Source organism: Bombina bombina, chromosome 10 (assembly GCF_027579735.1).
Source record: "Bombina bombina isolate aBomBom1 chromosome 10, aBomBom1.pri, whole genome shotgun sequence".
Classification (NCBI taxonomy): Eukaryota; Metazoa; Chordata; class Amphibia; order Anura; family Bombinatoridae; genus Bombina; species Bombina bombina.
In genome coordinates, this window is record NC_069508.1 from 208,739,493 (window position 1) to 208,753,854 (window position 14,362).

Genomic DNA, 14,362 nt, shown 5'->3' on the forward strand with positions numbered 1-14,362 from the left:
TAACTGTGAAAATTGTTGATTTTCTAAATTCTGCTTAGTAATGGGCACTGCCATGTTTGAATTTTAAGTTTTTTTCATTATGTCACTCTCATGCTGAGAACAATTAGGGACAGTTTTAAAGGGACATTATACACTCATTTTTTCTTTGCATAAATGTTTTGTAGATGATCCATTTATATAGGCAATAAAGTTTTTTTGTTTAATGGATAGTTTTGCTTATTTTTAAATAACATTGCTCTTATTTTCAGTTTCCTAACCAAGTCACAAAGTTTTATGAGAATACGGTCTGCTACCTACTCCAGCTTGCTGCTGTTTCTGTAAAGGGTCTTTTCATATGCAAAAGACGGGGGGGGGGGGAGTGTCTTATTTCCCACTTGCAGTGGGCTTTCCAACTACCTTTTCAACAGAGCTAAACTGAGAGCGTCTAAGTAAGTTTTTTAATCAGTTTTATACTGGATTTTTATATCAGTATCTGTGCATCTTATTCTGTATAGTAGTGTCTATTACATGCAGTTATATGACAATTAGTATATACTGTATATTTATATCAGTATCTGTACTTATTCTGTATAGTAGTGTCTATTACATGCAGTTATATGACAATTAGTGTATACTGTATATTTATATCAGTATCTGTACATATTCTGTATAGTAGTGTCTATTACATGCAGTTATATGACAATTAGTGTATACTGTATATTTATATCAATATCTGTACATATTCTGTATAGTAGTGTCTATTACATGCAGTTATATGACAATTAGTGTATACTGTATATTTATATCAGTATCTGTACACATTCTGTATAGTAGTGTCTATTACATGCAGTTATGACAATTAGTGTATACTGTATATTTATATCAGTATCTGTACATATTCTGTATAGTAGTGTCTGTTACATGCAGTTATATGTAATTAGTGTATACTGTATATTTATATCAGTATCTGTATATATTCTGTATAGTAGTGTCTGTTACATGCAGTTATATGACAGTGTATACTGTATATTTATATCAGTGTCTGTACATATTCTGTATAGTAGTGTCTATTACATGCAGTTATATGACAATTAGTGTATATTGTATATTTATATTAGTATCTGTACATATTCTGTATAGTAGTGTCTATTACATGTAGTTATATGACAATTAGTGTATACTGTATATTTGTATCAGTATCTGTACATATCCTGTATAGTAGTGTCTATTACATGCAGTTATATGACAATTAGTGTATACTGTATATTTATATCAGTATCTGTACATATTCTGTATAGTAGTGTCTATTACATGCAGTTATATGACAATTAGTGTATACTGTATATTTATATCAGTATCTGTACATAGTCTGTATAGTAGTGTCTATTACATGCAGTTATATGACAATTAGTGTATACTGTATATTTATATCAGTATCTGTACATATTCTGTATAGTAGTGTCTGTTACATGCAGTTATATGACAATTAGTGTATACTGTATAGTTACATCAGTATCTGTACATATTCTGTATAGCAGTGTCTATTACATACAGTTATATGACAATTAGTGTATACTGTATATTTATATCAGTATCTGTACATATTCTGTATAGTAGTGTCTATTACATGCAATTATATGACAATTAGTGTATACTGTATATTTATATCAGTATCTGTACATATTCTGTATAGCAGTGTCTATTACATGCAGTTATATGACAGTGTATACTGTATATTTATATCAGTATTTGTACATATTCTGTATAGTAGTGTCTATTACATGCAGTTATATGACAATTAGTGTATACTGTATATTTATATCAGTATCTGTACATATTCTGTATAGTAGTGTCTATTACATGCAGTTATATGACATTTAGTGTATACTGTATATTTATATCAGTATCTGTACATATTCTGTATAGTAGTGTCTATTACATGCAGTTATATGACATTTAGTGTATACTGTATATTTATATCAGTATCTGTACATATTCTGTATAGTAGTGTCTATTACATGCAGTTATATGACATTTAGTGTATACTGTATATTTATATCAGTATCTGTACATATTCTGTATAGTAGTGTCTATTACATGCAGTTATATGACATTTAGTGTATACTGTATATTTATATCAGTATCTGTACATATTCTGTATAGTAGTGTCTGTTACATGCAGTTATATGACAATTAGTGTATAGTATATATTTATATCAGTGTCTGTACATATTCTGTATAGTAGTGTCTATTACATGCAGTTATATGACATTTAGTGTATACTGTATATTTATATCAGTATCTGTACATATTCTGTATAGTAGTGTCTATTACATGCAGTTATATGACAATTAGTGTATACTGTATATTTATATCAGTATCTGTACATATTCTGTATAGTAGTGTCTATTACATGCAGTTATATTACAATTAGTGTATACTGTATATTTATATCAGTATCTGTATATATTCTTTATAGTAGTGTCTATTACATGCAGTTATATGACAATTAGTGTATACTGTATATTTATATCAGTATCTGTACATAGTCTGTATAGTAGTGTCTATTACATGCAGTTATATGACAATTAGTGTATACTGTATATTTATATCAGTATCTGTACATATTCTCTATACTAGTGTCTATTACATGCAGTTATATGACAATTAGTGTATACTGTATATTTATATCAGTATCTGTACATATTCTGTACAGTAGTGTCTATTACATGCCGTTATGACAATTAGTACATACTGTATATTTATATCAGTATCTGTACATATTCTGTATAGTAGTGTCTATTACATGCAGTAATTTGACAATTAGTGTATACTGTATATTTATATCAGTGTCTGTACATATTATGTATAGTAGTGTCTATTACATGCAGTTATATGACAATTAGTGTATACTGTATATTTATATCAGTATCTGTACATATTCTGTATAGTAGTGTATATTACATGCAGTTATATGACAATTAGTATATACTGTATATCAATAGCTGTACATATTCTGTATAGTAGTGTATATTACATGCAGTTATATGACAATTAGTATATACTGTATATCAATAGCTGTACATATTCTGTATAGTAGTGTCTATTACATGCCGTTGTATGACAATTAGTGTATACTGTATATTTATATCAGTATCTCTACATATTCTGTATAGTAGTGTCTATTACATGCAGTTATATGTAATTAGTGTATACTGTATATTTATATCAGTATCTGTACATATTCTGTATAGTAGTGTCTAGTACATGCAGTTATATGACAATTAGTATATACTGTATATTTATATCAGTATCTGTACATATTCTGTATAGTAGTGTCTGTTACATGCAGTTATATGACAATTAGTGTATACTGTATATTTATATCAGTATCTGTACATATTCTGTATAGTAGTGTCTGTTACATACAGTTATATGTAATTAATGTATACTGTATATTTATATCAGTATCTGTACATATTCTGTATAGTAGTGTCTATTACATGCAGTTATATGACAATTAGTGTATACTGTATATTTATATCAGTATCTGTACATATTATGTATAGTAGTGTCTATTACATGCAGTTATATGACAATTAGTGTATACTGTATATTTATATCAGTATCTGTACATATTCTGTATAGTAGTGTCTATTACATGCAGTTATATGACAATTAGTGTATAGTGTATATTTATATCAGTATCTGTACATATTCTGTATAGTAGTGTCTATTACATTCAGTTATATGACAATTAGTGTATACTGTATATTTATATCAGTATCTGTACATATTCTGTATAGTAGTGTCTATTACATTCAGTTATATGACAATTAGTGTATACTGTATATTTATATCAGTATCTGTACATATTCTGTATAGTAGTGTCTATTACATGCAGTTATATGACAATTAGTGTATACTGTATATTTATATCAGTATCTGTACATATTATGTATAGTAGTGTCTATTACATGCAGTTATAAGACAATTAGTGTATAATGTATATTTATATCAGTATCTGTACATATTCTGTATAGTAGTGTCTATTACATGCAGTTATATGACAATTAGTGTACACTGTATATTTATATCAGCATCTGTACATATTCTGTATAGTAGTGTCTATTACATGCAGTTATATGACAATTAGTGTATACTGTATATTTATATCAGTATCTGTACATATTCTGTATAGTAGTGTCTATTACATGCAGTTATATGACAATTAGTATATACTGTATATTTATATCAGTATCTGTACATATTCTGTATAGTAGTGTCTATTGCATGCAGTTATATGACAATTAGTGTATACTGTATATTTATATCTCTACACATTCTGTATAGTAGTGTCTATTACATGCAGTTATATGACAATTAGTGTATACTGTATATTTATATCAGTATCTGTACATATTCTGTATAGTAGTGTCTATTACATGCAGTTATATGTAATTAGTGTATACTGTATATTTATATCAGTATCTGTACATATTCTGTATAGTAGTGTCTATTACATGCAGTTATATGTAATTAGTGTATACTGTATATTTATATCAGTATCTGTACATATTCTGTATAGTAGTGTATATTACATGCAGTTATATGACAATTAGTGTATACTGTATATTTATATCAGTATCTGTACATATTCTGTATAGTAGTGTCTATTACATGCAGTTATATGACAATTAGTGTATACTGTATATTTATATCAGTATCTGTACATATTCTGTATAGTAGTGTCTATTACATGTAGTTATATGACAATTAGTGTATACTGTATATTTATATCAGTATCTATACATATTCTGTATAGTAGTGTCTATTACATGTAGTTATATGACAATTAGTGTATACTGTATATTTATATCAGTATCTGTACATATTCTGTATAGTAGTGTCTGTTACATGTAGTTATATGACAATTAGTGTATACTGTATATTTATATCAATATCTATACATATTCTGTATAGTAGTGTCTGTTACATGTAGTTATATGACAATTAGTGTATACTGTATATTTATATCAGTATCTGTACATATTCTGTATAGTAGTGTCTATTACATGCAGTTATATGACAATTAGTGTATACTGTATATTTATATCAGTATCTGTACATAATCTGTATAGTAGTGTGTATTACATGCAGTTATATGACTATTAGTGTATACTGTATATTTATATCAGTATCTGTACATATTCTGTATAGTAGTGTCCGTTACATACAGTTATATGACAATTAGTGTATACTGTATATTTATATCAGTATCTGTACATATTCTGTATAGTAGTGTCTGTTACATGCAGTTATATGACAATTAGTGTATACTGTATATTTATATCAGTATTTGTACATATTCTGTATAGTAGTGTCTATTACATGCAGTTATATGTAATTAGTGTATACTGTATATTTATATCAGTATCTGTACATATTCTGTATAGTAGTGTCTATTACATGCAGTTATGTGACAATTAGTGTATACTGTATATTTATATCAGTATCTGTACATATTCTGTATAGTAGTGTCTATTACATGCAGTTATATGACAATTAGTGTACACTGTATATTTATATCAGTATCTGTACATATTCTGTATAGTAGTGTCTATTACATGCAGTTATATGACAATTAGTGTACACTGTATATTTATATCAGTATCTGTACATATTCTGTATAGTAGTGTCTGTTACATGCAGTTATATGACAATTAGTGTATACTGTATATTTAGATCAGTATCTGTACATATTCTGTATAGTAGTGTCTATTACATGCAGTTATATGACAATTAGTGTATACTGTATATTTATATCAGTATCTATACATATTCTGTATAGTAGTGTCTATTACATGCAGTTATATGACAATTAGTGTATACTGTATATTTATATCAGTACCTGTACATATTCTGTATAGTAGTGTCTATTACATGCAGTTATATGACAATTAGTGTATACTGTATATTAATATCAGTATCTATACATATTCTGTATAGTAGTGTCTATTACATGCAGTTATATGACAATTAGTGTATACTGTATATTTATATCAGTATCTGTACATATTCTGTATAGTAGTGTCTATTACATGCAGTTATATGTAATTAGTGTATACTGTATATTTATATCAGTATCTGTACATATTCTGTATAGTAGTGTCTATTACATGCAGTTATATGACAATTAGTGTATACTGTATATTTATATCAGTATCTGTACATATTCTGTATAGTAGTGTCTATTACATGCAGTTATATGACAATTAGTGTATACTGTATATGTATATCAGTATCTGTACATATTCTGTATAGTAGTGTCTGTTACATGCAGTTAAATGACAATTAGTATATACTGTATATTTATATCAGTATCTGTACATATTCTGTATAGTAGTGTCTATTACATGCAGATATATGAAAATTAGTGTATACTGTATATTTATATCAGTATCTGTACATATTCTGTATAGTAGTGTCTATTACATGCAGTTATATGACAATTAGTGTATACTGTATATTTATATCAGTACTGTACATATTCTGTATAGTAGTGTCTATTACATGCAGTTATATGACAATTAGTGTATACTGTATATTTATATCAGTATCTGTAGATATTCTGTATAGTAGTGTCTGTTACATGCAGTTATATGAAAATTAGTGTATACTGTATATTTATATCAGTATCTGTACATATTCTGTATAGTAGTGTCTGTTACATGCAGTTATATGACATTTAGTGTATACTGTATATTTATATCAGTACTGTACATATTCTGTATAGTAGTGTCTATTACATGCAGTTATATGACAATTAGTGTATACTGTATATTTATATCAATATCTGTACATATTCTGTATAGTAGTGTCTATTACATGCAGTTATATGACATTTAGTGTATACTGTATATTTATATCAGTACTGTACATATTCTGTATAGTAGTGTCTATTACATGCAGTTATATGACAATTAGTGTATACTGTATATTTATATCAATATCTGTACATATTCTGTATAGTAGTGTCTATTACATGCAGTTATATGACAATTAGTGTATACTGTATATTTATATTAGTATCTGTACATATTCTGTATAGTAGTGTCTATTACATGCAGTTATATGACAATTAGTGTATACTGTATATTTATATCAGTATCTGTACATATTCTGTATAGTAGTGTCTATTACATGCAGTTATATGACAATTAGTATATACTGTATATTTATATCAGTATCTGTACATATTCTGTATAGTAGTGTCTATTACATGCAGTTATATGACAATTAGTGTATACTGTATATTTATATCAGTATCTGTACATATTCTGTATAGTAGTGTCTATTACATGCAGTTATATGTAATTAGTGTATACTGTATATTTATATCAGTATCTGTACATATTCTGTATAGTAGTGTCTGTTACATGCAGTTATATGACAATTAGTGTATACTGTATATTTATATCAGTACCTGTACATATTCTGTATAGTAGTGTCTGTTACATGCAGTTATATGTAATTAGTGTATACTGTATATTTATATCAGTATCTGTACATATTCTGTATAGTAGTGTCTATTACATGCAGTTATATGACAATTAGTATATACTGTATATTTATATCAGTATCTGTACATATTCTGTATAGTAGTGTCTATTACATGCGGTTATATGACAATTAGTGTATACTGTATATTTATATCAGTATCTATACATATTCTGTATAGTAGTGTCTATTACATGCAGTTATATGACAGTGTATACTGTATATTTATATCAGTATCTGTACATATTCTATATAGTAGTGTCTATTACATGCAGTTATATGTAATTAGTGTATACTGTATATTTATATCAGTATCTGTACATATTCTGTATAGTAGTGTCTATTACATGCAGTTATATGACAATTAGTGTATACTGTATATGTATATCAGTACAGTACATATTCTGTATAGTAGTGTCTATTACATGCAGTTATATGAAAATTAGTGTATACTGTATATTTATATCAGTATCTGTACATATTCTGTATAGTAGTGTCTATTACATGCAGTTATATGACAATTAGTGTATACTGTATATGTATATCAGTATCTGTACATATTCTGTATAGTAGTGTCTGTTACATGCAGTTATATGACAATTAGTATATACTGTATATTTATATCAGTATCTGTACATATTCTGTATAGTAGTGTCTATTACATGCAGATATATGAAAATTAGTGTATACTGTATATTTATATCAGTATCTGTACATATTCTGTATAGTAGTGTCTATTACATGCAGTTATATGACAATTAGTGTATACTGTATATTTATATCAGTACTGTACATATTCTGTATAGTAGTGTCTATTACATGCAGTTATATGACAATTAGTGTATACTGTATATTTATATCAGTATCTGTACATATTCTGTATAGTAGTGTCTATTACATGCAGTTATATGACAATTAGTGTATAGTGTATATTTATATCAGTATCTGTACATATTCTGTATAGTAGTGTCTATTACATGCAGTTATATGACAATTAGTGTATACTGTATATTTATATCAGTACAGTACATATTCTGTATAGTAGTGTCTATTACATGCAGTTATATGAAAATTAGTGTATACTGTATATTTATATCAGTATCTGTACATATTCTGTATAGTAGTGTCTGTTACATGCAGTTATATGACAATTAGTGTATACTATATATTTATATCAGTACTGTACATATTCTGTATAGTAGTGTCTATTACATGCAGTTATATGACAATTAGTGTATACTGTATATTTATATCAATATCTGTACATATTCTGTATAGTAGTGTCTATTACATGCAGTTATATGACAATTAGTGTATACTGTATATTTATATTAGTATCTGTACATATTCTGTATAGTAGTGTCTATTACATGCAGTTATATGACAATTAGTATATACTGTATATTTATATCAGTATCTGTACATATTCTGTATAGTAGTGTCTATTACATGCGGTTATATGACAATTAGTGTATACTGTATATTTATATCAGTATCTGTACATATTCTATATAGTAGTGTCTATTACATGCAGTTATATGACAATTAGTGTATACTGTATATTTATATCAGTATCTGTACATATTCTGTACAGTAGTGTCTATTACATGCCGTTATATGACAATTAGTGTATACTGTATATTTATATCAGTATCTGTACATATTCTGTATAGTAGTGTCTATTACATGCAGTTATATGACAATTAGTGTATACTGTATATTTATATCAGTATCTGTACATATTCTGTATAGTAGTGTCTATTACATACAGTTATATGTAATTAGTGTATACTGTATATTTATATCAGTATCTGTACATATTCTGTATAGTAGTGTCTATTACATGCAGTTATATGTAATTAGTGTATACTGTATATTTATATCAGTATCTGTACATATTCTGTATAGTAGTGTCTATTACATGCAGTTATATGACAGTTAGTGTATACTGTATATTTATATCAGTATCTGTACGTATTCTGTATAGTAGTGTCTATTACATGCAGTTATATGTAATTAGTGTATACTGTATATTTATATCAGTATCTGTACATATTCTGTATAGTAGTGTCTATTACATGCAGTTATATGACAGTTAGTGTATACTGTATATTTATATCAGTATCTGTACATATTCTGTATAGTAGTGTCTATTACATGCAGCTATATGACAATTAGTGTATACTGTATATTTATATCAGTATCTGTACATATTCTGTATAGTAGTGTCTATTACATGCAGTTATATGTAATTAGTGTATACTGTATATTTATATCAGTATCTGGGCATCTTATTCTTTATAGTAATGTCTTTTACATGCAGTTGTGTGAAAATTAGTGTATACTGTCCCTTTAAGAAAGTAATAGAAGAGACTCTCCAAACAGCCTTTTTTTTTTTCAAAAATCCATTTTATTGTTTGATTTATATCTTTACTTTCGGCTGCGTCCATTACTTTATAGACACGTAATTTTACACTTATATATTCAATATTTAAACAACTAATATCATTTTAAAAATCGACATATTATTCTAACACTGATCTTTGCTTTGAATACATAATTATGTCTGGTCTGTATTTACTGTTTAAGCAACGAGAATACACACGGCACCAGTTATATGACAGACAAGTGCCTGCACAGTGCGTATGCACCAATTATAGACTCCCTTTACATATATGGAAAAAGAAAACATGCATTTTATCTTCCATACTATGTGTGACATCCTCCCCCTATAACTTGTTCTGTACGTCTGAGAGAGAGAGATACAGACACTTTACATCTAGAAAAAGTGTTTATTCCAGCTGTAATAAAAAAAAAAAAAAAAAAGATACTTATATTTTAGTTCTATTTATTTACTGTAAAACGTATGTTTGTTTTTTTCCAGAAAGGTGAGAAAATGACCCAAGATGAAGTGTACTCTGTGTTGCTTTTAAATGAAACAAACAGCAATGGTAGATTAGACTACAATAAGGTACGCAATTCATGCCCTTTCATCTATGCAACAATGTGTAGTAGTTGTGCAAATCAGAAATGGAAAAGTCGCAAACAAAATATGTCATCCTGTTTTTGTTTTTTCATTATTATTATCATAGCAAGATGGTCAGATGGACATTAAACAACTTGTATTTGCAATACTTTTTTTTCTGAGGTCTTGTAATGAATTAACAAACCAGCCAAATGTGAAACATTCTGAATACATTAACATTGTCTTTCCTGCAATTGTTTTTCAAAAGCCAGAATCCTACCACTTTCCTTGTATAGAGGAGCAAATCTTGACTTGTTACTGTATTATGCATTGTTTTTTTTTTAAATCTTTTTCACCTTTTTGTTCAATTATGGACAGACTAGTCTTAAAGCCCCATGTACACGGGCCAAAATCATCTCTCCCTTCAAGAACCTTTCCCTACCCTCTGATCCCCTCTCCCTGAACGCCCCTCCCTGCCGCTCTCAACATTTTATTTTCTGCAGCGTTATGGTCCCACCCGCTTCCGTTCCCCTCCAGCGATGGGCCGCCACCGGCCTTCCTCCTAACACTCCCACGCCACCAACGATCGGCACCACTGCTGCCCGATGCATAACTATTTCTGCAATGCCCCACTTGTGGGGCATGCAGAAATTGCGTGATCTTGCTACTTTTAGCGAGATTCCGGCACAGAGAGACTCAGGGCTTAGCGAATAGTACCATCCTCGCACTTGTGTCGCACATTCTCTACTGTGCACTCGCGTTGGTCATATAGGGGTTAAGGCCAGGTATGTTTTTCTCGCGCAGTCTCTACTGCGGATGACTGCGTCGGACAAACATACTTGGCCTTTTATAATACAGGATGTATAGCAAGGTTAGGTTTGTGAAGTCTTGTGCAGTGCGCACTTCCATTTTTTAGAATTGGAAAACCCACAATTGTCAAAATGAATTAAATTGCAAGACAAAATAAATAATAAACATACGTATTGTTAAAGGATTTTACTATACATAATGTTAACATTTAGTGTTTCATGTCAGAGACCTGTTGTGTCACAAAGACATAGGTTAAAGGAAAGAGAGACTGAACAAACAAATGCAATAATAACAGTTCAGTTCTTTATTAAAGCATATAACTATATTATTATTGACCCTGCAAACCTATGTGTTTAACTCCTGCAAAGGGTTAAACCAGTGTTTCCCTAATCCAGTCGTCAGGGCCCTAAACAGGCACAATATTTATTCTATCTTAACTAGAGCATAGGAGAAATAATCATCTCACCCATCAGCTGATTACTTCACCTGTCTCTAGTTACTTTATAATGAATATCTGGACTGGAGTTGGGAACCACTGGTTTAAATACATAGGTAATGTACAGCTTAGGAATTACAGAGAACTGCTGGTCCTGAGCAGAAGCTGGAGCTGATGATTGGCTCAGTGGCAGTTTCCGCTTGGGGCCAACAGTCCTCTGCGACTCAAGATCTGTACTTTACCTATGTCTTTAACAGCATTGCAGGGGTTAAACACACAGATTTGCAGGGTGAAACAAATTTGAGCATGTCAGGTTTTTTTTTACTATAATGGCCCTTTAAGAAGCTGATAGACTTATGCACACAATAAATGCACTGAATTTTATTACCAGTACTTACATACCAATAAGTGCTTTAGAAGGTTTCCTCTACAAGTATGCTGAAGGTGCTATTTTGAAATGGAATTAAAGACAAAAAATGTAATATTTTAAACAATTGAAGTTATTTGAAATATTGTAAAATAGCCGAATAGCCCCATTTATAAAAATTGTTTCATGTACCTTTTTAATGAGTCAATGGGTTCTGCCAGCTGTTAATCATACTGTCTACTAGACCTGCACATTGGTTTTCATATACAGGTAAAAAAGCCTTTTTTGTTTGTTTATTACAGGAGAACATTATTTTAAAGTTCAAATTTGCATTACTTAGAGGTAAAGTCATTTTTTGCAGGAGGAAAGGATTTAAAATTTACAATATTCAATAATACTTAGGAATGTCCTTGTCAGTTGATTGAAACATATATATATATTTCTGCTACTCATTTGTAGCAGTAGCACTAGCTACTACTTTAACTTAATTTAGGTTTAAATTGCTGTCTAGCTGCTCTTCTGCAGCCTTAAAGACGTCTTCAATAGGAAATCGCAAACAAATGGATTTTTTTCTTATCACTGAATTCCAAACAGTCCGCTTAACAACAGATTTGTGCAAAACAATATTTGTTTGTCCGTGCAAATGTTTACTATTATTTATCACGCTCTATGTTCTAACGCCGTCACTTTTTTTTTTAGTTCTGTTCCTCATTTTTCACAACTATTGAGCAATGCTCCAAGACTGCGGCAGATAGAATGGAGAACAGTAGCAAAGCAAAGCGGCAGCAGCTTGGAAGCCAAATTGAAAAGTCGCCCGAACGTTCTATATCCCCATCATCAAAGCAATCTTCTAAATCCCCAAGACTTTCTGATTCCGATGCTACACCAAGGAAAGGTACATGTTAGAAAATACATTTGTTGTGGGGTTTTGAATATTGTTTGAGATATATTTTATAGATGCATTATGTGTTTTATTGTCCGGGACATGGAAATGAGCAAGAGATTGATGTAAGTTTAAATTAAACTCATTGCCGTATAGAGAATTTCACAAAATAAAAAAATAATTCTTTATCACACCCTGGTGTGCCCTACTCATGGTGCTCCCGTCCTTTATACAAGTATAGGGGTAACATTCGTGTGTGTATCTTTCTCCTCTCTCACTCTAGCTAGTCACATTGATATTTATAACAATTTAATAAAGGTTTTAAATTCATTTTATTTTAGGTGAGGGCAAATTTTCAAGACCCTCATCAGCTCGGAACTATAAAGGTACGGTGTGTACAGTGATTAACATGGGGACCGCCAGTGCCAGGACATCAAAACTAGCTGAGCCCAGTAGTTTAAAGGTAACAATTATTTGTCAAATGCCAATACATATCTGAGGGTTAAATGCTTGTGTTGGGGATACAATTAGTTCAATTTGATTTTTTTTTTTTTAATTAACCATATTACCCGTCAAGCCACTTAAAGGGACATAACGTACCTTCTAATAATTAATTTACAAACCAGAGTGTGAGAACATTTTCATTTGTTTGTATATTGTGTGCTGGAATGTTTTTTTCAATGGCTTAAAGGGACATATTGAAAGTTTTTTTTCACAGCTAGACAGCTCTAGTTTATGCGTGTCATATAGGTAACATTGTACACACTCCCTGGAGTTACTTATGAATCGGCACTGATTGGCTAAAATGCAAGTTTGTCAAAATAACTGAGATAAGGGGCAGTCTACAGAGGCTTAGATACAAGGTAATCACAGAGGTAAAATGTGTATTAATATAACTGAGATAAGGGGGCAGTCTGCAGAGGCTTAGATACAGGGTAATCACAGAGGTAAAATGTGTATTAATATAACTGAGATAAGGAGCAGTGTGCAGAGGCTTAGATACAAGGTAATCACAGAGGTAATAAGTATATTAATATAACTGAGGTAAGGAGCAGCCTGCAGAGGCTTAGATACAGGGTAATCACAGAGGTAAAAAGTGTATTAATATAACTGAGATAAGGAGCAGCCTGCAGAGGCTTAGATACAAGGTAATCACAGGGGTAAAAAGTATTTCTCCAACATAGGTGTGTCCGGTCCACGGCGTCATCCTTACTTGTGGGATATTCTCTTCCCCAACAGGAAATGGCAAAGAGCCCAGCAAAGCTGGTCACATGATCCCTCCTAGGCTCCGCCTACCCCAGTCATTCTCTTTGCCGTTGTACAGGCAACATCTCCACGGAGATGGCTTAGAGTTTTTTAGTG

General features: G+C 30.1%; 1 protein-coding gene across 1 annotated transcript in view; it reads left to right on the forward strand.

Annotated features, from left to right (window-relative positions):
- Positions 1-14,362, forward strand: part of EFCAB7 (EF-hand calcium binding domain 7) — a 182,108-nt gene that overhangs the window by 35,130 nt on the left and 132,616 nt on the right. The window contains 3 exon segments of the mRNA XM_053693673.1: positions 10,424-10,510; positions 12,817-13,012; positions 13,342-13,463. Of these exon segments, the coding sequence (XP_053549648.1) occupies positions 10,424-10,510; positions 12,817-13,012; positions 13,342-13,463 (405 nt within the window).